This window comes from Corylus avellana, chromosome ca9 (assembly GCF_901000735.1).
Source record: "Corylus avellana chromosome ca9, CavTom2PMs-1.0".
Taxonomy (NCBI): Eukaryota; Viridiplantae; Streptophyta; class Magnoliopsida; order Fagales; family Betulaceae; genus Corylus; species Corylus avellana.
Window position 1 is genome coordinate 22,900,227 of NC_081549.1, and position 23,809 is coordinate 22,924,035.

The 23,809-nt window shown below is 36.3% G+C and overlaps 4 protein-coding genes and 1 pseudogene across 5 annotated transcripts; all 5 read right to left on the minus strand.

Moving 5' to 3' along the window:
- Positions 1-231: 231 nt before the first annotated feature.
- On the minus strand, positions 232-7,842 carry LOC132191338 (vacuolar-sorting receptor 1-like). 2 transcript variants are annotated; one of them, XM_059606297.1, is made up of 12 exons: positions 7,031-7,842; positions 5,764-6,456; positions 4,703-4,791; positions 4,524-4,593; positions 4,325-4,408; positions 3,890-3,966; positions 3,692-3,773; positions 2,416-2,498; positions 2,152-2,215; positions 1,548-1,676; positions 1,074-1,177; positions 232-603 (listed from the first exon to the last, which is right to left on the minus strand). In XM_059606297.1, the coding sequence occupies exons 1-12, from the start codon at positions 7,314-7,316 to the stop codon at positions 505-507; spliced, it is 1,860 nt and encodes a 619-aa protein (XP_059462280.1). In that variant the 5' UTR covers positions 7,317-7,842; the 3' UTR covers positions 232-504. The 2 variants fall into 2 exon arrangements, with proteins under 2 accessions (XP_059462280.1, XP_059462279.1); XM_059606296.1 differs by having other exon boundaries at positions 1,074-1,183.
- Positions 7,843-9,457: 1,615 nt separating this feature from the next.
- On the minus strand, positions 9,458-10,856 carry LOC132191339 (vacuolar-sorting receptor 1-like). Its single transcript, XM_059606298.1, has 2 exons — positions 10,078-10,856; positions 9,458-9,983 (listed from the first exon to the last, which is right to left on the minus strand). The coding sequence occupies exons 1-2, from the start codon at positions 10,331-10,333 to the stop codon at positions 9,736-9,738; spliced, it is 504 nt and encodes a 167-aa protein (XP_059462281.1). The 5' UTR covers positions 10,334-10,856; the 3' UTR covers positions 9,458-9,735.
- Positions 10,857-12,708: 1,852 nt separating this feature from the next.
- On the minus strand, positions 12,709-13,470 carry LOC132162509 (vacuolar-sorting receptor 1-like; annotated as a pseudogene).
- Positions 13,471-13,890: 420 nt separating this feature from the next.
- On the minus strand, positions 13,891-14,728 carry LOC132191249 (vacuolar-sorting receptor 1-like). Its single transcript, XM_059606189.1, has 2 exons — positions 14,403-14,728; positions 13,891-14,252 (listed from the first exon to the last, which is right to left on the minus strand). Exons 1-2 carry the CDS (start codon positions 14,656-14,658, stop codon positions 13,951-13,953), a joined length of 558 nt encoding a protein of 185 aa, XP_059462172.1. The 5' UTR covers positions 14,659-14,728; the 3' UTR covers positions 13,891-13,950.
- A 3,169-nt stretch (positions 14,729-17,897) lies between these two features.
- On the minus strand, positions 17,898-21,360 carry LOC132161634 (uncharacterized). The gene is made up of 5 exons (XM_059571794.1): positions 21,035-21,360; positions 19,513-20,443; positions 19,030-19,125; positions 18,748-18,884; positions 17,898-18,302 (listed from the first exon to the last, which is right to left on the minus strand). The coding sequence occupies exons 1-5, from the start codon at positions 21,256-21,258 to the stop codon at positions 18,119-18,121; spliced, it is 1,572 nt and encodes a 523-aa protein (XP_059427777.1). The 5' UTR covers positions 21,259-21,360; the 3' UTR covers positions 17,898-18,118.
- Positions 21,361-23,809: the final 2,449 nt, after the last annotated feature.

Below are 23,809 nucleotides of genomic sequence, written 5' to 3' on the forward strand. Positions count from 1 at the left end.
TAGAGATGCATTGCGCAAAAATAAATGGTAAAGATTGGTATATTTGATTGTTTTCCTGGAGCAATTTTCATTATTTATTTTTGAACAGGAAGATTTTCAGTGATTTTTTAACCGAAACTGGAGGTAAGCCAAAGGGATCCTAATCATTTTCAAATGTAGAGAAGGAATCAATTCATCCATTATTTTTTGGGCACAATCATTCTTGCATGGAGTCTATTGTGAGGATAAAACTAAAACCAAATCTGAAAACCATTATGATTATCCGGACGAAAATCTCTCAAGAATATATGCATCAATTAGGCTACAGATTTACATTGATAACAAAGAGGACAAATTTTCCACTCCCAATAAAAAAGAAAATAGAAAAAAAGAGAAAAAATGCAGACTACCAAAGCTGCTGCCAGTGATGATGAGGTTGAAAACATTACAATCCCCTTGTAATGAATCCAATCTGATTCCAATGTTGGGGATAAGGGGTATGAACCCTTCAACATCTCTCCACTCTCAGACATTCCCATGGGGAAGGTGATTAGGTACCTCTCCCTGATTATCCAATGGCATGTACTGCGCCATGATTGCCCGTATCTCAGAATCCATGTATCTCTGCATAAACAAAAATTAGAACCACTAAACAAGGTAGGCTCATCGATAATTTGAAACATATGGTCCAAATTAGACCTGTTAGGACTCACTGCTGATGAAGAGACATTCCATTCCCACACTTCAATCACAACACACATTTACTCTTTGCTAAGCTATTCTTTGGATTTTTGTTAAACTCAACTCTAAAGTTGGCAGCCTACGGTAATGTCCCAAATCACTCCCAGCATCTTATGGTTATCTTTCTTTACTAGTTTCCTATTTGATTAAAAATATATAGATTCTTCTTTACACCCAGAAGACAAGCTGATTAGTGATTACAAAATAGAGTAGTTGTCAATTTAAAACTTGTTGGACCGGATAGACTTGAGTTTAAACTATTCATATATGGGTATATCTTACTCCATTCTGAATCAAGGCCTATTTAGAGAAACATCAGAATGCATCTAGGATTTATGCAACAGCAGACATACCCGGATTCTGTACTTGTAAACTGCATAGCCCCCGACCCCGGCAGCAGCCAAGCCAAGAATGATGATCCAAACAAAGCTCCAGCTGACTGCTGTATTAGCTTTACCTGAATCTTTCCAACAGATAAGTTAGCAGAGGAAAAAAATGGCAAATTTTATTAAAGAGACTATAGTACTCTTTTAAGTGTTCAATGAACATATAGGGCAATCAAACCATCAGACTGGCAAAGAAACAACAGAAACCTTTGCTGGTATATCAGATGAATGTCAAATCCAACAACCATGTAGTGCCAACCAATGCAAACAAATTAACATGAACAACCACTTTAAAATAAAAATTAGCAAGAATTTTCTTCCACGGGTTGTATATGCAAATTCGCAGGAGTCAAATCAGTGGGTAGTGAACATAAGATGAAATTGCCCAACTGTGTGTATCTCATCCAACAACCAAAACAAAGCACTTAAGAGGGTACTTACTTATACATATGTCATGTTCTTGCATGTACAATAAACCATAACTACAGCTGCACTCATAACTACCCCACGTATTCTTGCAGCTGCATTCAGGGCACTGGCAGGCTCGCCTCTCTTTGCATTCATCAACATCTGGAGCAAGGAATCAGCCGAAAAACATGTGCAGTGAATCAGCATAAAAAAATCCTAGTTGGTTATTATAAAAGACAAAAGCACATGCACAATTTGTTGAAGGCAACTACCCCATCCCCCCTGTCCCCCAAAATACCTTCATCTGTGGGCTTAGAACCCATAGATAAAAACACACAAATATCATAAAAGAATACTAAAGTCGAGATTGAAGCCTAAAAATCAAAATTGTCTTAAATTTGCTTTTTATGTAAGTCCTATCATAAATATGCTTCAAAAAGTACATTCTGCTATAATTCTTTAGTGTTTTAACCATGTATGATGGTGTCCGGGCCTTCAGTTTGAGATGGAAATTTAATGGCAATGGGCCAGGCAAGTCTCAAACTAATTTGAGGTTCAATAATCCCACAACTTCATCCATTTTACTATATATATGATGTTTGATTTTACATATTGGAGACATCTAGAGTAACAATACCTTCGCAGGTGTGAACTCCATCACCCTTGAAGCCTGGTGGACACTTGCAACTTTTTGAATCATCCTGTTTGACCATTGGAGATTCAGTGAGAAGACGGGTGATATGAAATTATGAACCACTAATTGATTTAGAGTCTATTTTTTTAAACAAAATGGAGAAAAGTGTGCTTTCTAAACACTTAACTACATTTTGAAATTGCTATTTTCAAACTGCACGTTTTGAAATTGTTAAACCAAAAGGACCCTTAAAGTTGAACAACTTACAACACAAGCAGAGTAAGTCCTGCCATCCTGGGTTTTCTTCCAACAACCTCCATTATTGATTCCACAATGTAAAGCTCCGGAAGCTGTTGAATCAAGCAGAATCATGGCATAGATAGGAATTAAACAGATAAGTAAAACAAAAAATAGCAGCTTTCTCATAAATTGAAACCACCTAATTAGAGCCAACACCACCATATTAATCTCTAGATACTTTCACATCCTATAAATAAGAGCCATGTAAATATGATTTACAACCCTACCGACACCACTCTTGCTGCAAAAAGAGGGAAACCCACAATGCCACATTTACCAGGGAGCTAACTGGGTTCTTGTTTAAGAGCTCTCTTATTACCAGCGCAGTCCATAACATTTACATGGGCCATCCAGCTTTTTGCAGAACATCTTTAAGTTTCTCTTAGCATTAAACAATGTGAGGTCAAGGCAACAAAAGAACCGTTTTCTCGAAGTAGAATGTTAGAAATAAGCACAGAAAAATTTAGGCCATATTTGTTAATGTATTTTGGGGAGTGTTTTGTGCTTTGGTTTGAAAAAATGTTTTGATGTGACATAAATGTAAGAAGTGTATTTAGAAGTGTATTCTGGTGAGGTCCACATTTGAGAGAATGTTTTCTATAGAGTATACTTGCTTTTTCTGAGAAACCCAAACAAATGTAGATCATTACTTATAAAAATAATAATAAATTAAAATTTTTTTTTAAAAGGCGAGAGAGAGAGAGAGAGAGAGAGAGTTCGTGTGGCCACCCTCAATGGAGGTGAGGGGCGGCCACACGGCCACCCATTTGGTATGGCCACCCCTATCTGGTCGAGGTGGCCGAGTGATCACCCCTTCACTTAGGGTGGCCACATGGCCACTCTAATCCTTTTTTGTTTTTAGCTTTTCAAATTTTTTTCAAATAATAAATTAGCTCCTAGCCCTACAAAAGTTAAACACATGATTTGTCAAAATATTCCTACAACAAGGTAAGAATAAAGTTTATGAAAATTGCTTTATGCTTTAAGTTGTTTGTTAATGTCTTTGTTTTAATTTGCATATAAAAGTATCAGTTCGAGAAGACATAGGTAACAAGCAACTTAGAAGGCCAACTAATAAGAAGCTCCCAGCTTATGAGCCCAATTCCCATAGTGACTTGAACTAAAATAACTGCAACCCACATCCATCACTGACTAACAAATAGCTTTCCTTGCAGATTACATGAATTTGGAATATTAGGTTTATCTCGAAACTAAACTAGCACTATATGAGGGAAAATTTTACCTTCACAGTAAGTATAACCATCACCAACAAACTTTACACCTTGCACAAGAGGGCATTCACATACTCTTCCCCGAAAAGTATCCTACAAGAATAGAGAGAATCAAATAATAACAAAGGAAAGAGTGAACTCAAACAAAACGAGAAGTTCAACATTCTCCCACAAAAACACACCCACAAATGTTGAGACAATAAAAATACCTTGCATGCAGTTACGTTAGCAGCCTTGTCTTGCCAGCAGCCACCATTGTTGTTCAAACACTCATTTGTTTCTATATCTGCAAAAAAACAATTCGTAGAAGGACAATAAATAGCATATTGACCAGATTCCATTTCCAATGAATCAGCTGAGAAGAATTAAGTTGAACATCCTCCAAGACTCCTACTAAATCAATCTATAAAAATGCCACTTCAAGTGGCTCTATATTTTGGACAATAGCTGTAAACAGAAAATGTTGGGAAAATAAAATATTCTGGCAGGAACTCTTATCAAGCTCATCAGAAGCGGAAATGAGAGGGATTCAGAAAAGTGATGCCAATTCACTTTTTTTGCCTTTTTTAGTGTAAATGGATGCACAGCAATTGTTCTTTAGTTAAAAGGCAACGCACACACACAGAGCAAGGGTAGATGAAGACCTTCACTTAAACAAATGGCAGGCTCTGTGGTCTCTTCAAAACCTGCACAGATGGCCTTGAGAACTGCTACTTTGTCCAGCTTACCTGAAATCATTATTATAATCAAAATAAATAAATAAAAATATATGAAAAAATCATAATTAGAAAAGCATTCATGCTGTTAAATAGCTAATAAGATCCATAAAGAGCTTGATCAAACCTCTATACTGTCTGTTATTTATAACGAGAGTTGGCAATATAGTAACATCTCCTCGGGAACCCTTGCCAATCTAAAACCAGAAATGTGAAGGAGCAAGATGAACCAAAACATAGTGCAAAAAAAATGAAAAAAATGAAGAGACAAGGCTATACCGAACAGCTAATCTTCTAGAAGTTTACCTGTGATTCCTGCTCAGCTTTAAGAACAGGGTTGTCCACGTCTGCAGTGGGATCTCCAACACATTTTTCTATCTCCTTGAGATCAACACCTGTCAAAGCACATAACAGGAAACACGTCGATAACATCAGTTCACGGTCTTTAGATCTGCAAGATAAGCTTGCTCTTATTTGCTAGTACATAGTAAATTAAGAGAATATATAAAACCAATGATTCTATTAGTGTTGATAAATTCAGGTTTTTAGTGTTGGCAAATTCAGTGTCATAACAGTTTTAGGTCTAGGGTTACATCGGTGTAAAAGTATATCCAAGATATAAGAACTCGAGTGTGTGTATGTTGTCCAGAATAGACAGAGTAAAACAGTCGGATCTTCTGATTCTGACATTAAATGAAGACAGGCTCAGCGGCGTTGGAAAGTTGATTCAAAGGGCTAGAACTTTGTATTTCATGAAGATTTTTCAATTCCGATATTTACAAGGTCAAAGTGGGCTGTCACTAGAAGTCTGAAAATTTGGACACAATTGCTCGGTTGAAGGCTCGGTCTTATGGTCAGTCGATCGAGGTGATGCAAAGATAATTCACAGCAATCTAGTAGTAAAACTCAAGAGGGTCGATTGATGCCTCAATAGACCAAGGTAGTGATATCACAGATTTTTCCTTGAAACCCTAGTTTCTCAATCAACCAAACTTAAGGCTCGATTGACCTAGACCAGCCACTCAGTGTTTTAATCTTAAATAAATTTGACCTAAAACCTTGAAAATCCACCTCTCTATACAAGCATGTCATACCACGACTTCCAAAGGGGAAGAGAGGCAACTCCTCAGTTGTTTTGGAGAGGTTTATTCTTGTTCTTGAGCTTAAATAGATCAAAATATTCTCGTAGTTTCTTGTTAGCCTTTCAAACCACTAAATATTCTTACAATGCACAAGGAAAAATTGGCACATACAAGGATCTTTAAAATAATTTGAAAATTCCTATCACAGCCTTATGCAAAGAATGCCAACAAAAACATGCATCAGTATATCAAAATGAAAACACCCAAATGAAGTGTTCAACCTACCAAGTGATTGAATAACATGATTTGAGCACTCTTCGGTGTACTTCTTCTCGTTCATTGGGCAACGGATGGCAAAATCTGTCACATAGTCCCACCAAAGCCATGGCTTCCCACTTTCATTCGCCACCTTATAAAAGCAAGCTTGGCGTAGATTTTGAACCACAACATCCTTCCCATCATACCCTCTACTAAAATCCTGCTCAGGATCTGGAGCACAGTACCTCCCATGATTGATGCACTGAGACTTGCACTGTTTGCTCAATATAAAAGCTTCGGGGCAATACCAGGTTATATAGTGCGGGGTGAACTGAGTATATCCTTTCTTCTCAAGTATTTGAGCAGCTCCTTTAAAGTTCTTTACAAAGTCAATCTGGCTGTCACACTTAGGCCCGCATTCATCATTGCTATTAGTCCAGAACTCGTACTCAACCCGCTCATCAGGATGTGGGAGAGCCTCAGTCCAATCAAGATTGATGTTAACCATCTCTCCACTAGCTAGAGCTTTCTTAATGCTATCCCCAACAGATTTGCTGATAAGGGCTGAAGGAATGGTGATGTTCTGTAGATAATCAGCATCAGCCTTCTCTTCTTCGGGAGTGTCCATGGTAATCAATGGTTCATTCCTGTCATCTGCAACAAGAATAGCTGCTGCTCCGCCATTCTGTGCGTTCCATGCCTTCAAGGTGAAGTAACAATCTGCCAGCACATCAAAGTTATAGATGAAAACTTTCATTCAAAAGAAAACAAGAACAAAGCACAACAATTATGTAAGCTCCCGTTCAATTTAGCCACAGGCCCACGACCCTTGTATAAGCAAGGTATTTATTTGCACGAATATATGATGACAACTTAGTTGCACAGACCATCAAAAAACAGAAACAAAATCCAATATCAAATTTCAGAACTTTGTGCCCCGGACTTCAGTTCAAATAAAAGAAACTTCTTAAATCTATTAAAAACTTCTGAACATATTCAAATTATAACCGTGTCAACGGGTTTAGATAGTTACAAGAATTATACAATACATAGATACCATCTGCTCTGTCAAGCCATATATAGCATAATCACAACCTTACTAAGTTGACCCATATGAGTACTTGAACAAGATAAATCGGATTCATAGAATGAAATATCACCAAAGACTGAAATATTTAATCAATCCCTCTGTGTATCCTAGAATTTAAAGGGTGACCAAAAAAAAAAAAATCATATTGGCAAAAACAATTCAAATGACATAATCAATAAAAGACACTTTTTTGGAACAGCTGACCTCCTCGATCAACAAGGAGAAAGGTGGGTAGGCCTCCGGGCTTCGACTTGAAGGAGATGTCATCGAAGCTCTTGCATGCCTTTTGATTGGTTTTGGGGTAAACCACAATGCCACCCATGGTTCCTCCATACTGAGGAACCCCAAAATTTCCAATTGCACATTCATAGGCACCCTTCAAGCTCGGTGAAGTCACTCTCAAGCTGTTTTTCTCCACCACAAACCTTCCCACACAAAACCCCCATAGCATAAACCAAACACACAGCAAAATACCTAGCTTTTCCCCCATACTCTGAGCGACTCTCCCTCAAACCAATCCACCAAAAGAGAAAGACCCAGAACAAGAAACCCAATCTATTGCGTTTTCCTCCAAAAACCCAACAAAACGATAACTCGGATTGGAATGAACACCATAAATAAAACCAAATTTGATAAGCTAAAGCTCTGTTCTTTTCCCAATCAACTTAGGACTTCTTAAAGAACCCAGATCAGAATTGAACACGTTTTACACTGTAAGTTATCTGGGTCTTGAGCTGAAACTGGAGAAAAGCGTACAAAGGGGTTCGTTTGTGCGTGTTAAAAAGAAAAAGCATCCAAAGGTGGAAAAATCAACGAAGGTAGGAATTGAAAAACGTGTCAGTTACGCTCAACGGTAATTCCAATCCTTTCTCTCTATAACTTGCCAATCGATCCCAGGTATTGATTTACAGGAGAAGTAATTAACGATCCGTCTTCTAATATATAGATGTTGTGAGATCTAATCAGGTCTCGCATAAAATAAAAAAATAAAAAGGAAAACTTGTTGTTAAGGAAATGGATTTACAATGTTGGTTTATATTTGCGACTTTTTATCATTTTGTGGAGATATTTGATTGGAAAAGAACCGGGACCCACGTGGGAGAGAAGATCGATGTGCCTGCATGCAATCCAGGTGTCCATACTTGCTCTTCCCTTGAATGGGTTTCCTTCTCAGACTACACTTTGATCGCTTCCACGACTGCACTACGGATCCTCAATTTAGCCACATCTTAGTCGGTTTTTTAATGAAAAAAAAAAACAAACAAACAAACTATAATCTTTTCAATTATTCACATTTAATTTTACTCTCTTTTTTTTTTTCCTCATAAAAAACTGAACCTAAAAAAATTACTAATTTCCAATAAAAATTATCATTATGGTGACCTATCAGTATAGTGATCCTGTTTTTTTTTTTATTTTTTTATTTTTTTTTAAGCAAGGAAGGGAAGGGGGAAACGACTACAAAGGTGAGTCTCTCCCGCTCCTAATCCGGAAGGAAGAAAGAAAAAGGGAACAAACGAAAATACTTTCAAACATATTGTGAGAAGTGACTCGTTTAGCAACCAAATGTGCTATTAAATTAGCATATCTTGAAGCTTTCCAAGTGATCCTATTTTATTGTTCTAACTTCTAAAGGTTGAACTAGAAGTATATTCAAAGTGATACCACTTGGAATACTTTAACTCAAAATCTTGTGCTAAATCCTTGTAGGCCAACTTTTGATTCACATATTACGTTTAATAATAATAATAATAATAATAATTTCCAATCGTCAACACCGGAAACTTATTTACCCCTTGCCTTTTGCTATTAAAAAAAAAATTATAAAAAATCCTTATGAAACAGGCCGACGAGTTCCATATAAAGCATATATATATATATATATATATATATATTGTCCAACACTCCTGAAGGGTCATTTCTATGACAAATATGATCATCAAATGATTTTGCATTCTTGGCGGTGGAATATGACTTTGATTCTATATTTTCAACGAAGCATGAAAGATTTAAGTTAAACTAGCCTATAAACATGTATTTGTAATAAGATTAAAAAACGTGCCCGTGAGATTCACGTACGTACTCATCTGTAAAGACATATCAGTTTAATAATTAGATCGAATTTGAATAATTTTTTCAATCTAGTTTGAAGAACAACCGTCTCATAAACATCTTTTATATGATGCCCGGCCGGCATTTAATTAGTTTTCTTGCCGGCTGATTAAATAGATAAACCAACAAATCAGTAAGCAATTACAACCATAGAGCAGGATTATTAGATTGTAAAAGGAGCAATTTTCAATTGTTAATATATATATATATATTCTAATTAATTGAAAAAAAGGGTTACAAAAGAGGATCATTGCCACTAACATAAACCGAAAAAAGGATGAACTTTCCAACAACAAACCCAAAACGAATAATACAGTACAAAAATAAGAATAAACCATAAAAAATTGGACAAACAAGTATCTCGGTCCTCTCAAATTAGTCCCATAAAGTGATAACAGCAACAAAAAGTGGATATATTAAAGCAAACTTATCTAAACCTCCACTTAAAAATTGTAACAACCACCTAAAGGAAGCTAAAGTGGTAAAAGCATTGTCAAAGTCTAATACATGAGAGCCCCAACACAGATTCGATTGCAAAAGTCTTCGCAGAACGATCTAACACTGAAAAGCTGGAAAACAATAACCCAAACAACACAAAAGCAGCAAACAAAAAGAAAAGTTGCAAAACTCTAGCAAAATAAAAATACAGAGAAAATGATAAAAATAGCAAATAAAGAGTATTGCTTATTTGAAGATTGTAAGCACATAAAGAGCATTGTCCATCAACATCACCCCTTTGTTAACCCAAGAACTTGAAGGGGGCTCATTTGAAGTTCTTTACAAAGTCAACATGGCTGTCACGCTGAGCCCGTATTCATCATTGCCATTACCATTTCTCCACTAGAGAGACCTTTCTTAATGCTATCCCCAAAAGGTTTGCTGATAAGGGCCGAAGGAATGGTGATATTCTGAAGATAACCAAAATCAGCATTCTCTTCTTCAGGAGTGGCGAGGGAAATCAATGGTTCAATCATGTCATCTGCAATAAGAATAGCTGCTGCTCCACTATTCTGTGCTCTCCATACCTTCAAGGCGAAGCAACAATCTGCCAGCACATCAAACTTTCATTCAAAAGAAGACGAAAAAATATATTGAAAAAAAGAAAAAACTTCGAATGAAACTTTTTTCGAACAGCCGACCTCCTCGATCAGCAAGGAGGAAGGTGGGTAGGCTTCCGGGCTTCGCCTTGAATGCGATATCTACGTGATCGAAGCTCTTGCATGCCTTTTGATTGGCTTTGGGGTAAATCACAAAGCCAAACGTGGTTCCTCTATGCTGAGGAACCCCAAAATTTCCAATTGCACAATCATACACACCCTTCAACGAGTTTGGTGAAGTGACTCTCAAGCTGTTTTTCTCCACCACAAAGCTTCCCACACAAAACCCCCATAGCATAAACCAAACACAGAGCAAAAAACCTAGCTTTTCCCCCTTATTCTGAAGGACTCTCCCTCAAACCAATCCACCAAAAGAGAAAGACCCAGAACAAGAAACCCAATCTAGTGTGTTTTCCTCCAAAAACCCAACAAAACGATAACTCGGATTGCAATGAATACCATAAATAAGCTAAACCATATTTGATAAGCTAAAGCTCTGTTTTTTTTTCTTTTATCAAATAGAATTGGACTTTGAGAACCCAGATCAGAATTAACCACTTTTTACACGGTAAGTTATCTGGGTCTTGAGCTGAAGCTGGAGAAAACCATACAAAAGCAGAAAAAAGCATTCAACGGTGGAAAAATCCAAGAAGGTTGGAATTGAAAGACGTGTCAGTTACGCTCAACGGTAATTCCGATCCTTTCTCTCTATAACTTGCCGATCAATTCCAGGTAATTGATTTATAGGAAGAAGTAGTTAATGAACCGTCTTCTGATATAGATATTGTGAGATATAAACCGCCATTAGTAAAGGTCTCTCTCAGAAAATATAAAAAAGGAAACTTTGTTGTTTACAGTGTTGGCTTTTATTGCGATGTTTTCTATAATTTTGTGAAGATACTTGACTGGAAGAGAACAGGGACCCACGTGGGAGAGAAGATTGATGTGGCCCTGCATGCAATCCAGGCGTCTATCCTGCTCTTAATTAAATGGCGTCCATTTTGTCCAGATAATGATTCAAACATATGTCATCGATAATGCATACAATATGCAATTAAAAGAATCAAAACGAGGAAAATCAGCTTCACCCGACATAATAAATATGTTGGCACTTGGCACCCCATTTCAGAGGAACACATCCTGATTTATTTAATCAAAGTTCCAAGCCATTCCAGAAGAACACATCCTGATCCAAATAATTACTAAGCAAATGGGATTACACGAAATGCCTGTGGTTGTGGTGATGGCGTCCATAGTCATCCCATCCAAAGCACTTGAAGACAGGGTAAAAAGCCACAAAAATGCATCTTCTAAGGCCCCTGAGAAACGAAGAGGCTACGAAGCATGGGTAGCAGCAACACATTAAAAATGGGTCATCATCATTATATGTGCTGCCTCCATCATGACGTTGATAGTATCCGCGAGAATGAATTATAGGATGATGATGATGAACCATGTTCTTCCTTCAACTATGAAACAAAATAAAAAACAGCCCATCAATCAGAATCCACACTTAAGGAGACCCTTTTCTTATATATATATATAAAAGAAGAAAATAAGAAGAGTATGTCAAAAAGTTGTCTCGGTGATAAACCCAATTTGTCATCATTTGTGTTTGAGAAGAAGAGTATGTTTCTTCTTATATATATATATATATTCCTTGTAACTAGAATGAATGTTTGTCGACTCTTGAAAGTAAGCAAGAAGCTAGAGTAAAATGATAGACCACAATCGATAATCAGACCTCGTAATTCTCGTACGTAGCCAAGGTGTCTTGCAAATACGAAGATCTGGAAACTGTACAAATTTGGCTGCCGGATTAGAGAAGAGAAGAGAACTCAATAATGGCTTTAAGCTATAATCCTCGTTGGATATTTCTCAAGGGAATCAAATTCCTAGAGGGTTCCTGAACGGCGTTGTAAAAAAGCTATCACGTAAAAAAGCTAAAAGAGAGAGCATTTGGAATTCTGGCCTACCATTCTTTTGATTCATACCGTTCATTTAATTCCAAAATGGATGGTCTGGATCATTAGCAATAAAATAATGAAAAGAAAATTAAACGGAAGTACTTAGGATAGGGCAGTCAGACCATCACTCACGACCCTCAAGTGAGTGGTTAGCCGCCCAAGAGTTTGGTTGGGGGTAGGCCAACCACACTCAAACCCTCAAGAGATGATCGTAACACTTTCGAGGGTTCAAGGCCATCCTAAACTATCAGAGGTAGTGCCACTGCCACTTGGAGTGGCCATCCGCCAATCTTAAAAATTGAAGGGGTTGTTGGCTCATCCCAATCATACCTTTGGGGGCGGCCAACCATTCCCTTAAAAGAATAATTTTTAATTATTAGACTTATTTGAAGAATTATAAGTACATAAAGCCTGGCCATCGTCATTATCACTTATTTCTTAATTCAACTGGGATTTTTTTTCTCATCAAAAAAGTAAAAAAAAGACAAAATTACCATTCAAATATAACTAATTAGATATTCTCCGCTTCATTTGAAGGGGAGAGGATCTCATTCCACTTTAAAGAGGCTCAGGTTCTTTAGAAAGTTAGTATTGCTGTCACACTTTGGGGAGCGAAAATTTATAAAAAATAAAAAAATAAAATAAAAAAAGCCCATACAACAAACAGAACATCAGAAACATTTTTGTATTCTTTCGGTGACAATTTTCACCAAATAAACGTTGGACTTACAAAATTTTCTCGAAATACAGATTTAGCCCTTTGAATAAGCTGTCTAAGGCGAGTAAATTTGGCATATGATGTCGAAATCATAAACATAGATGATCCTTTTTTTCCATTTCGGCTAACTGTAAACGAAGCTGCATAATCAGGATGTGTGAGAGCCTGAGTCCAATCAAGATTTATGTTAACCATCTCCCCACTAGATAGAGCTTTCTTAATTCTATCCCCCAAAGATTTGCTGATAATGGCCGAAGGAATGGTGATATTCTGTGGATAATCATCATAACCATTCTCTTGTACAGGAACGCCCATAGAAATCAATGGTTCAATCCTGTCATCTGCAACAAGAATAGCTGCTGCGCCACCATACTGTGAATTCTGCCAGCACATCAAAGTTCTATGTATATATATATATATATATATATATATGAAAACTTTTAGGTGTATAAAAACGTATAACAGTCTACTAAATAATGTTAGAACAAGTTGACCTCCTCAATCAGCAAGGAGAAAGAGGGGGACGCCTCCGGGCTTGGACTTGAAGGAGATATCTCCGTCGTCATGGAAGATCTTGCATGCCTTTTGATTGGATTCGGGGTAAGCCACAGTGCCAACCATCACCATGGATCCTCCATGCTGAGGAAGCCCAAAATTTCCAATTGCACATTCTTAGACACCCTTCAAGGAGTTGGGTGAAGTCACTTTGAAGCTGTTTTCTCCACCAAAAACGTAATTGAAAGCCCCCATAGCATAAACCAAACACACACCAAAAAAACTAGCTTTTTCCCGTAGCTACGTACCTCTCTAATTATTCAAAATTTGAGATTCTCATGTTATAAAATCGTGACCGTTGTTAAATTTAATGGTCTATACTACCTCGATAATTAAAATAGACTTGTAAATTTACTATACTACCTCAATTCTTTACCGTGTAAGTTGTTTTTTTTGGCGATTCTTTTGATCATTTGATTGAAAGAGATGACGATAATTTTTATCATTCCTCAAACCCAAACGGGCACACTACAGGATAACTACAACAATTTCTAAAATAAAACAAAATAACAGCAATTAAGAATTTCACCAACACAAATTCCAATGCCCACGTAATATCCATAATATCATTAAAAAACACATCCTAATTTATTAAATCAAATTTCCAAGCCATCATCATCATTACTTCTTTCTTAACCCAACTTCAAAGGGGCTAGTTCCTTTAAAGAACGTTCTTTACAAAGTCGATATGGGTATCATACTCATATTACGTGGATGAGGATGTGGAAGACGTTTAGCCCAAAATGTCCAGTCAAGATTTATGGTAACCATTTCTCCACTCGAGAGAGTTTTCTTAATGCTATCCCCAAAAGATTTGCTGATAAAAGCTGTAGGGAGGGTGAGGTTCTGTCCATAATCAAAATGATCTTCAGCAATGGTGGCTATCATAATCAATGATTCAATCCAGTCATCTGCAATAAGAATAGCTGCTACTCCACCATTCTGTGCGTTCCATGCCTTCAAGGCCATGTAGCAATCTGCCAGCACATCAAAGTATTTATTAAATCAAATTTGGAGGTAATCATGGAATTGAAAGGGTGACCAAAAAAATCATATATATTGGAAAAAATAAATAAATGAAACTTCAAATGACATAATAATCAATAAAAGACACTAATTAATTTGACCTCCTCGATCAGCAAGGAGAAAGGTGGGGAGGCCTCCGAGGTTGGACTTGAAGGAGATGTCTACGCCATCGAAGCTCTTGCATGCCTTTCGATTGGATATGGGGTAAGCCACAATGCCAACCATGGATCCTCCAAACTGAGGAACCCTAAAATTTCCAATTGCACATGGATAGACACCCTCCAACGAACTCGGTGAAGTGACTCTCAAGCTGTCTGTCTTCACCGCAAACCTTCCCTCACAAAACCCCCATAACATAAACCAAACCCACACCAAAAAACTTAGCTTTTCCCTCAGATCCTGAACCAATCTCTCTCGAACCAATCTACCAAAAGAGAAGGACACAGAAGAAGCGATAGTTAAGCTAAAGCTCTGTTCACGTCGATCTATCTAAAATTAGTGCTAGAAATAGATATTTTAAAGAATAGCATTATTATTAAAAAAAAAAAAAAAAAAAAAAAAATCCAATCTTGAAGCACACTGACGTAAACTTTTATTACCCCTTGCTTTTGGTTAATGGACACGATCAGGAAAAAAGAAAAACGCAGAAGGGACGCGTTGAAAACTCTCGTACAATTTTTTAAAGCTAATTTTAATCATAGGACCAAATATATAAAAATGAGTAATTTCTCTCTCTCTCTCTCTCTCTCTTTCTCTTTTGCTCTTGGTGGTTTAAGAAAATAAAAAATAAATACTTGAAATAATATTTATATTGTATTTAAAAAGTGGTAGGTAAAATTAAAAAATATGTTTTTAATTACTCTATGAAAAAGGGTTTACACATAGAGTAATGTTACTTTTTACATCACATTAATTTGAAACCGGTTGGCTTGACATGTTTTAAATAACGTTCATTTTTTTTAAGTGGTTTTTTATGTCAGTCACTTAAAATATGTCACGTCAATCAGTATGAAATATGCGTTATGAATGAGTATGAAGAATAGTATTACTCCTACACAAATTCAAGCTTTATATATATATGTCCGCACAAGGGGAGAAAAATGGAGAAGGGGGATTCGAATTCAATTAGTGATCTCCGCTTCATGAGTCGTGGTTTTCAGCTGATTTAGCTATCTCTTGGGGACCAAGCCTCCTCTAATTTAGTCGCTTTGTGGCCTAAGATCAACAATTAGAATCAAGACCCGTAGTTTTTATTACAATTCTTTACAAATATTTTAGATATTATAGTTTTTACTACAATTTTTCACAAATTGACATGATAATCTACATGGTACTACTACGTCAACTACAATTAAAATTAATTGTTCATGTGATAGGTGTCGCATGGTCTTACAAATTGATGTGGTGACCCACATGATAATGCCATATCAGCCAATCAAATTTATTTATTTAGTGATTGGTGTGACATTAAACCGAGACATTGGTTGGAAGATGAAACATTAATGGTTGTTATTTAGCCAAGAAAATATAATGATAATAGCTAAAGTCTAATATAACACATAGACATTAATTATCATGCTCGAAAGGACATGAAAACAAAGTTAATATATATTAATGTCTCTGTATTCTCCAACACTCTTGAAGGGTCATTTCTATGACTAATATCATCGTATGGTTTTGCAATTGGCGGTGCAATTTAAAAAATAAATAAATTAATAAATAAAGAAGGGATTACAAGAGAGGGTCTTTTCCATTCTTAATCCCAACGACATCAATTAATTATTCTATATTTTAATGAATATTATAGTCGTAAAAGCAAGAGACTCCTTTGTATGACGAAGCATATATACAAGATTCAAGTTAATTGTGGATCCTAATTTTCTTGTCGCCAACCTCTTCCTCCATAGCATACAATAATAGTCAACCGATCATGCATTCCAAAATATATACCAAATATATTATCAAAATTTACATATTTCGAATCAAAACCCCAATTTCTCCACATCCAAGGATAAATATGTATTCCAAGAGAAACACACCCTGATCGATCCAGATAATTATATATTAATTAAGCAAATGGGATTACATGAAATGCCTGTGGTTGTGTTGATGGCGTCCATAGTCATCCCATCCAAAGCACTTGAAGACAGGGTAAAAAGCCACAAAAATGCATCTTCTAATGCCCCTGAGAAACGAAGAGGCTAGGAAGCATGGGCAGCAGCAAAACATTAAAAATGGGTCATCATCATCGTGATATGTGCTGCCTCCATCGATATCATGACGTTGATAGTATTGATAATGAAGTGGATGCTGATCACGAACCATGTTCTTCCTTCAACTATGAAACAAAATCAACAACAGCCCATCAATCAGAATCCACATTTAAGGAGACCCATTAACGATGAAAATTTGGGTTTATCACCAAGACAACTTTTTGACATATTCTTCTTCTTCTTCTTCTTATATATATATATATAACTAGAATGAATGTTTGTCTCTTGAAAGTAAGCAAGAAGAGTAAAATGATAGACCACAATCGATAATCAGACCTCGTAATTCTCGTACGTAGCCAAGGTGTTGCAAGTACGAAGAGCTAGAACTTTACAAATTTGGCTGCCGGATTAGAGAAGAGAAGAGAATTCAATAATGGCTTTTAAGCCATAATCCTCGTACGATCTTTCTCTAGGGAATCAAATTCCTCCAGAGTTAATGAACGGCGTTGTAAAAAAGCTAGCTCTATCACGTAAAAAAAGCTAAAAGAGAGAACATTTGGAATTCTGGCCTACCATTCTATTGATCCATACCGTTCATTTAATTCCAAAATGGACGGTCTGGATTCAGGCCACAATTAAAAAAAAAAAACAATCAAAAGAAGCTTAAGATAGTTTGGACACTCGATCTTGAGGGGGTGGAGGCCATCCTAAGCCATCGGGTGCACAGCGCCACTATCCTTTAGAGTGGCCATCCCCCAACTTTAAGTTACCGACAGTTCTTTCCAAATTAATTAACTTGAAAATTTGGGATTTTTTTTTTTTTTTTGGTAATAAAGCTTTTGGGTAGACAATTTTTTTTAGAATACCTTATAATCTGTGCAATGCTAGGGAAATGGCTTATTAATATTGTAAAATTGAAGCAAAAAGTTAACAAAGTTATCATCAGGATGTTAAAGCGAGCATTGAAATAAAGAAACCAATATGAAGAAGCGAATACAAGGAAGATCAATTTTTTATGAGGAAAGTCAAAGAAAGATGAATAAATATAATCTTCTGAAATTGTTACAATTACTTTTGTTAATCTATTAATTAGTTAAGTAATCCACTCCAATGAGGTGCTCGCGGTAGATAAATTTTCACATAGAAGATTAATGGATTTGGCTTGCTTCCAAATCCATAAGGACTACTATCAATCAGTGAGGATTGCAAGATTGGAAAAGAATTCACCGACACCGATAAAGACTACGGTTAATCTTGCAATTCTCACCGTTTATTTAAAGCACATGAAATCTTCAATTATTTAATAACGGGAGGCAAGCCAAATCCAGAATAAATATAAACAGGCTTGCAATATGTCCAAAGCAGGTAATGTAAGCACTGGCATGACTAGAATTCTCTTTTGTTTGGTTCCTTAAATTGATGATATGGTCAGATCATTATTGTTACACGACTCTAAGAACTCACTAGTATTGCCCTCTTTCCCTTTTACAAGCCCTTTCTAGGTACAGGGCAGACTGTATATCCAGATTTACAGGACTCCTAGATAAGCAAAAAAAAAAAAAAGATAAGCAACACAAGACCATTACACAGGGGCAGTAGAAAATTTACTCTCGTTTATCTTCTTCAAGATCTTCCCCAAGCCCATAGACAAGGTCTGTCGTACTGGACCCCTTCCTTTCCTTCTTTTCCAGCTTAACCGCAATATCCCCACTAGCCTTCATCCCACTGCTTGTCAAAGATATACCCTCTTCATCAAAGTCGTCTCCGGTCTCCTCTAAGTATGCATATCTACAAGTCCAATACCAAATTAAGAGCAGTGCCAGTATAATTATGTGATCATTTCCTATTTAAAATTAAAACTATAAGAAAAGAAAGGGGAAATGAATAAACAAGAACACTCCGGAAAGTAAGATCCAAAAAAATGATACTAGAGGACTCCCATTTTTCAAGTTTTTTGTCACAAAATTGACAGTTTCTTGAAACTAGATTGTCTTAATGCTCCAAAATGAGGTTAAAATGCCTAGCAGGAAGTTCATTACATTACTATTATAAATTATAACTTATCCATTGAAGTCATGAAACTTGAACAAGAATTGAAACCATCAAGGACTGTCAGGAGAATGTTACTTAATTTTCTGGTTACTCAAAAAAAAAAAAGCCCATCACCACCCAAGAAGCAAGGGCAAGTAGAAGACACCAAAGAATAGTCAAGTGGCCATATCAAAGCAAATACCTAGTTGGGTTACGTGAAGGAGCCCAAAGGACACATATTACCACCAATAGAAAGTATGCAAGTAGAGTCCAGAACACTGGAATGATCCAAGCAATTTGCCACAGCTCACTCAATGGGTCAGTTGCATTGAAGTATAGCTGAGTCAGCACAAGTCAAATGAGATCTAGTCGTCAATATTCATTAAGATTCAATATGCAAATGAAAATACTAAATAATTCACCAAACTTCATCTACTGCTGCACCCTGTGGAATTGCAAACTATTTGGTCAACGGGAGTGTTACCTCAAAGCCAATCCAAGCAATAGAAAGCAGCACAGACACTGCAAGAGAATTGGTAAATTTCCGGTACAGCTCCAGTTTGGCCATATTTCTCCGCATCTGCATCCACAATAAACAGATAGAAGTGCAGAAAAATATTTCACATCATATATTGCACCAAGATAAAGGCATAATTTTCAATGATTTTATGCGGAAAAAGTATCTTGTTGCTAAGTAGTAGCATTAAAAACCATTGTACTTGCATATTCTTAAATTATACTGGCGACAACTGCGTATTTTATTAGGGAGAAGCACAAGCACGTACACATTCATCCGTTAACAACAATACACTTCATTACACAGACACACATATTTACATCACGTGCAGTTGAATAACATAATCTATCAATATCATATGCAACATAAAATAGACTGTGAAGGAATATCATCATTCATACTGAAGCAGCGAAAGCATGGATAGATGAACAGACAAAAGAGAATAATTACCTGAAGTTTCTCTAAAGTTCTTGATAATGATGAGAAAATCCACAGAATAAAGCACGAATCCAGGAAGGCAACAGGTAGGACCAAAAATAACTTTTTTTTTCCAGAAAAATCGTTAATGTTTCCCAAATGTTCAACTAGCTCAAGTGCCTCAGTTGCAACAAAATATATTGCACCAAGACTAAGTACTTTAGAGGTTATACCGCCAAGTGTTGGCTTCACGACACCATAGCCCATTGATACCACCAAAAGAAGAAGGCGAGACAGAGTCTTCTTGACAGAACTAAAAGTTACAGCCCACAAAGTAATGCCCATTGGTCGGCTTCCAGTTAAATTGAAATTAACATATTCAAAATACCAGACAGCCATTTCACACATGCCTAGAGCAATTACAGCTGTAATATGGTAATGCAACTGTATAATATCCTTCCAGAACTGAACAAACCTTAGAAACCAGATTAGGCCAAGTGCAATATAAGCTAAAGACATGAAACCACAGAATGTCATCAAAGGAGTCATCTTGCCAGGTAAATAACCATTTGGGTTCCTCCACACAGTCCTTCCATTGATTAATGTACCCTTGAGTAGTGGATTACAAAACATAAAATAAAGGTAGTACATTCCGGTACTGTTTATTTCAACATGAAAATCCATTTTAGCTTCTGTATCATTTCCCTTAAAGAAGGTTTGAATACGTTTAGGCCACTCAGGATTATCCGGGTTCTTTTGTATAATAACCTCTCCCAGCTTGCAGGCTTCAGTTTTCGCAAGAATAGGGTCGCAGCATATTGCACTGGACTTTAGGAAAGATCCTCCGATTTTTTCCCTATCTTTTACCTCAAGTATGATGGCTTCCACCAACCCAGTGTTCTGCTGCATCGCATTTTGGGCGCTAGCAGACTCTTTTGGCCTCACAAAAATGATAGTTTCAGACCTGAGATTCCGTAGCCAGAGTGAGAATCCTCAATAAATAGATACCCAAGCAGTCCTCGATAAATGACCACCAAGTGCATTATAAGTTTGAGCACATATACGAGGATGTCAAAATCAGGAACCCATTATTTGACTAGTTAAAAGTAATCAAATTCCGCAGAGATCAGATTCTATGAAATCTATGATCATTATAGGTTCTAAACCACAATCAGATACATAAAAAATTCTTCTGGGTGAGAAAAATTTAACAATATCGAAGATGATATGCTGTAATGCTGCAATGAGTAACATAGCAGCCATAATGCTGATTAAAGCTATATAAAAAAATCAACCAAAAAAAAAAAAAAAAACAAAAACAAAAAAAGAGCGAGAAATTCATTTTCCATAGAGAAAAATAAAGTCGCTTGATCGCATAATCTATTAAGATTATCAACTAATAGTTCGCGCCACAGAAGTTAACTATCAAAATTGGCAAAAAGAAGAAGAAGAAAAACCCTAAAAAACAAAGCAGAGAAGTAAGCGGAAACATAGAAAAGCAGAAATTGATGGAATTTTGGGTAAATTACGAGAAGAAAGAGAGAAAAAATTAGACCTGATGAAGGACTTGCCCTTGAGGGGCTTGTTGTCTTGGGAAGAGGATGAGGAGGAATTGTGAACCTTAGACGCGTAAAGGCCCTCACTGCCGCCATGGAAGAAGAAGGCGTTTGACTGAGGAGTAAACGGTTCGTATCTGTACTCGTGGATTGAAGCACTCACTCGGAATACGAGGAGCGAGTTGCACATGCATATTAGCCCTATCAAAAGCCCTAGCGCCATGCCCTTTCTCTGCGTCTCTCAGCGGATGGTGAAGGAAGGGACGAGAGATCAACTTTGACGAAGAAGCCCAGTTAGGATGATGAAAGTTACGTGGCAGGTTGGTACTATTAGTTTTCACCTGGGCTTGCAATTTAATCCGCAAACCCGGCACCAAATTTTAAGGTTAAGATTTAGGTTAAATAAGTTTGGATCATGACTAATTAATAAATGTGTCATTTCGAATTTGATATAAACGGATTTACGGGTCGACACGTTTATACAAATTATTTATTTTTTAATTTTAATTTTAATTTTTTAAAATAAATTTTAAGTTTAACTTAATTTAAGATTGACAATTTAACTTACGATTTATGAACACGATATGTAGTTTTAGGTTAGGATTTAAGTTAAACAGGTTTGTATCATGTTAATGACCCATTTAATAAATATGTTGTATTTGGGTTGGCATACAAAGAGGTTGGCGGGTTAATTGGATTGACACGAACCTGACATAGTGACACGTGAACCAGTTTTGCCCACCCTTGTTTTCACTGCTTTAAAACGGTGGCGTTTCCTTGACGGGCTGGCTAGTCTTACACGTCAAGCAGAGTCGCAGACCATCATGCTGTGGGTGTGCAGCCTGGGTGGGCTAGGGTGGCTGGGTCCACTTGGGCCATCAAAGTAGAGGAGCTCCAAAGAAACCAGGGATTCTAGTATAAATGTTATACAAAAGTAATCAGTTTTGCTTGAAAAAAAAAAAAAAAAAAATTACTTTTTGTTTTTTATAAGTACATTGAAAAAATAAAAATTACAAGAAACAAACATAAGAATGGGGATCTTTACCACTGCCAAGTAGAATACACAGGAGAGGCCGAGAGGGGGGAATTTTAAAGTTGATGCATCTTATGTTATATATGATTTCACATCATTTTTTTTAAAAAAAGAAAAAGTGTTAATATTGACTTCATGTACCCTGTTAGATGCATCAATTTTAAATCATAACCATTAACTAAGTACTATTTAGTTCATTTGAAATTATTAAGGATATAAATTATGTGTGATAAATGTTGATTTGTATTTTCTAAATTAAGAGATTTAAATGATATTTATTAACCTTAATTTAAGAAATATATTTGTATTTAAAATATTTTCAAATTACATGTAAAACTTTATAAATAGAGGTGTGTACTTAAATTATATATCAATGAAAGATGTAGCTTATAAGACTTTAACAAAAATAAAGAGTATCTCATGTTGTAAATCATTGTCCTCACAAAAGGGGGAGGTGAGTTACCCCCCACCCCCCGCCCTCCCCCCTCTTCTCTTTGTGAGGCACTGAGCAAAGACCAGAGAGGAGGGTATGGAGATCGACTCCTAAACCTTTCACGAGCGGTGGCGCGTAAGGAGAGGATCTAACCCTTCCTCCTACGTAGGGTGAATGATAAGCCCCGTGTCTCCACACAAAAGGCACAAAAGGGATGGTCTCCAATCTCCTTTGCAGAGGTGGACATATGAGAGATGGAGGAAGGGCAGCCTCCCATCTGGTGGAGGCTAGTCTCCTTTTGTGTTTTATTTTTAAATTCTTTGACAAATAACAAGGCATGTCTCTACACTTAAAAAAATATATATAATAAGAAAAAGAAAAAGTATATGCTTTCAAATTGCTCCTATTATTTGTACAAAGCAACAGAAGAAATGAGAAGCTTTTTTGAAAAGTGTTTTACAGCTTGTTTTGAAAAGCCTATTAATGGTAGGTTACATTTGAAAATTAGTTTTTCAAAACTTGGCCAAACAAACCATTACTTCAATCTTTATTCAAAGTTGTGGCTTTGTTTAGCAAAGCTTTTTCCTTAAACTTTGTAGTTGACGTAGATTGATGTGAAAAAATAATAATAATAATAATAAAAAAAAGAATGTTTAATATTAAAAAATGAAAAAATGATATAGAAAAGTGAAGAGGTTTTTTTGTAGTGATTTTTTTTTTTAATAATAATGAAAAGTGAATTATGTGATATAAAAAGTGAAAAAAGTTAGGGAAAATTACCTTTGGCCCCTATGAACTACAACGCTTTGGCACTTTTCCCCCCATAAACTGCCGACTGTACTATTTTGCCCCCATAAACTATCATTTTGTGCTCAAAACCTCTTTCCGTCAGTCAAAGCCGTTAACTCAGACAGTCAACTTGTCACTTTGGGGTTGTTTGTTAAACCCCACCACACTGTTCATTATCCCACCTCACTATTCACTTCATTTTTTCTAAAAAAAACATTATTACTTTTATATCACATAATTTATTTTTTTATTACTATTCAAATAAAAAAATCACTACAAAACAAAATTTTTTACACAACGCATTGTCACTTTAACCGCATAAGTTAACGGCTTTGACTGACATAAGGGAGTTTTTGACACAAAATGGTAGTTTATGGGGGCAAAGTATTACAATTGGCAGTTCATAGGGAGAAAGTGCTAAGGAGTGTTGTAGTTCATGGGAGCAAAATGTAGTTTCTCCAAAAAAGTTATAATGTTTTGATGATTTTTTAAAAAAATGGTGATTAGCAATAACGAAGG

What these genes read in the sequence shown, in the direction of transcription:
- LOC132191338 (XM_059606296.1), bottom strand. Translation starts at nt 7,316, where the DNA reads ATGGGGGAAAAGCTAGGTATTTTGCTGTGTGTTTGGTTTATGCTATGG. An exon ending in TGGTTATACTTACTGTGAAG is followed by an intron (nt 2,499 to 3,691) that starts GTAAAATTTTCC and finishes TTGATTCAACAG; the next exon opens with CTTCCGGAGCTTTACATTGT. An exon ending in GGACTTACTCTGCTTGTGTT is followed by an intron (nt 2,216 to 2,415) that starts GTAAGTTGTTCA and finishes ATGGTCAAACAG; the next exon opens with GATGATTCAAAAAGTTGCAA.
- LOC132191339 (XM_059606298.1), bottom strand. Translation starts at nt 10,333, where the DNA reads ATGCTATGGGGGTTTTGTGTGGGAAGCTTTGTGGTGGAGAAAAACAGC. An exon ending in CCTCCTTGCTGATCGAGGAG is followed by an intron (nt 9,984 to 10,077) that starts GTCGGCTGTTCG and finishes ATGTGCTGGCAG; the next exon opens with ATTGTTGCTTCGCCTTGAAG.
- LOC132161634 (XM_059571794.1), bottom strand. Translation starts at nt 21,258, where the DNA reads ATGGCGCTAGGGCTTTTGATAGGGCTAATATGCATGTGCAACTCGCTC. An exon ending in AAGGGCAAGTCCTTCATCAG is followed by an intron (nt 20,444 to 21,034) that starts GTCTAATTTTTT and finishes ACGGAATCTCAG; the next exon opens with GTCTGAAACTATCATTTTTG. An exon ending in CCTTCACGTAACCCAACTAG is followed by an intron (nt 18,303 to 18,747) that starts GTATTTGCTTTG and finishes TTGGACTTGTAG; the next exon opens with ATATGCATACTTAGAGGAGA.
- LOC132191249 (XM_059606189.1), bottom strand. Translation starts at nt 14,658, where the DNA reads ATGTTATGGGGGTTTTGTGAGGGAAGGTTTGCGGTGAAGACAGACAGC. An exon ending in TCTCCTTGCTGATCGAGGAG is followed by an intron (nt 14,253 to 14,402) that starts GTCAAATTAATT and finishes ATGTGCTGGCAG; the next exon opens with ATTGCTACATGGCCTTGAAG.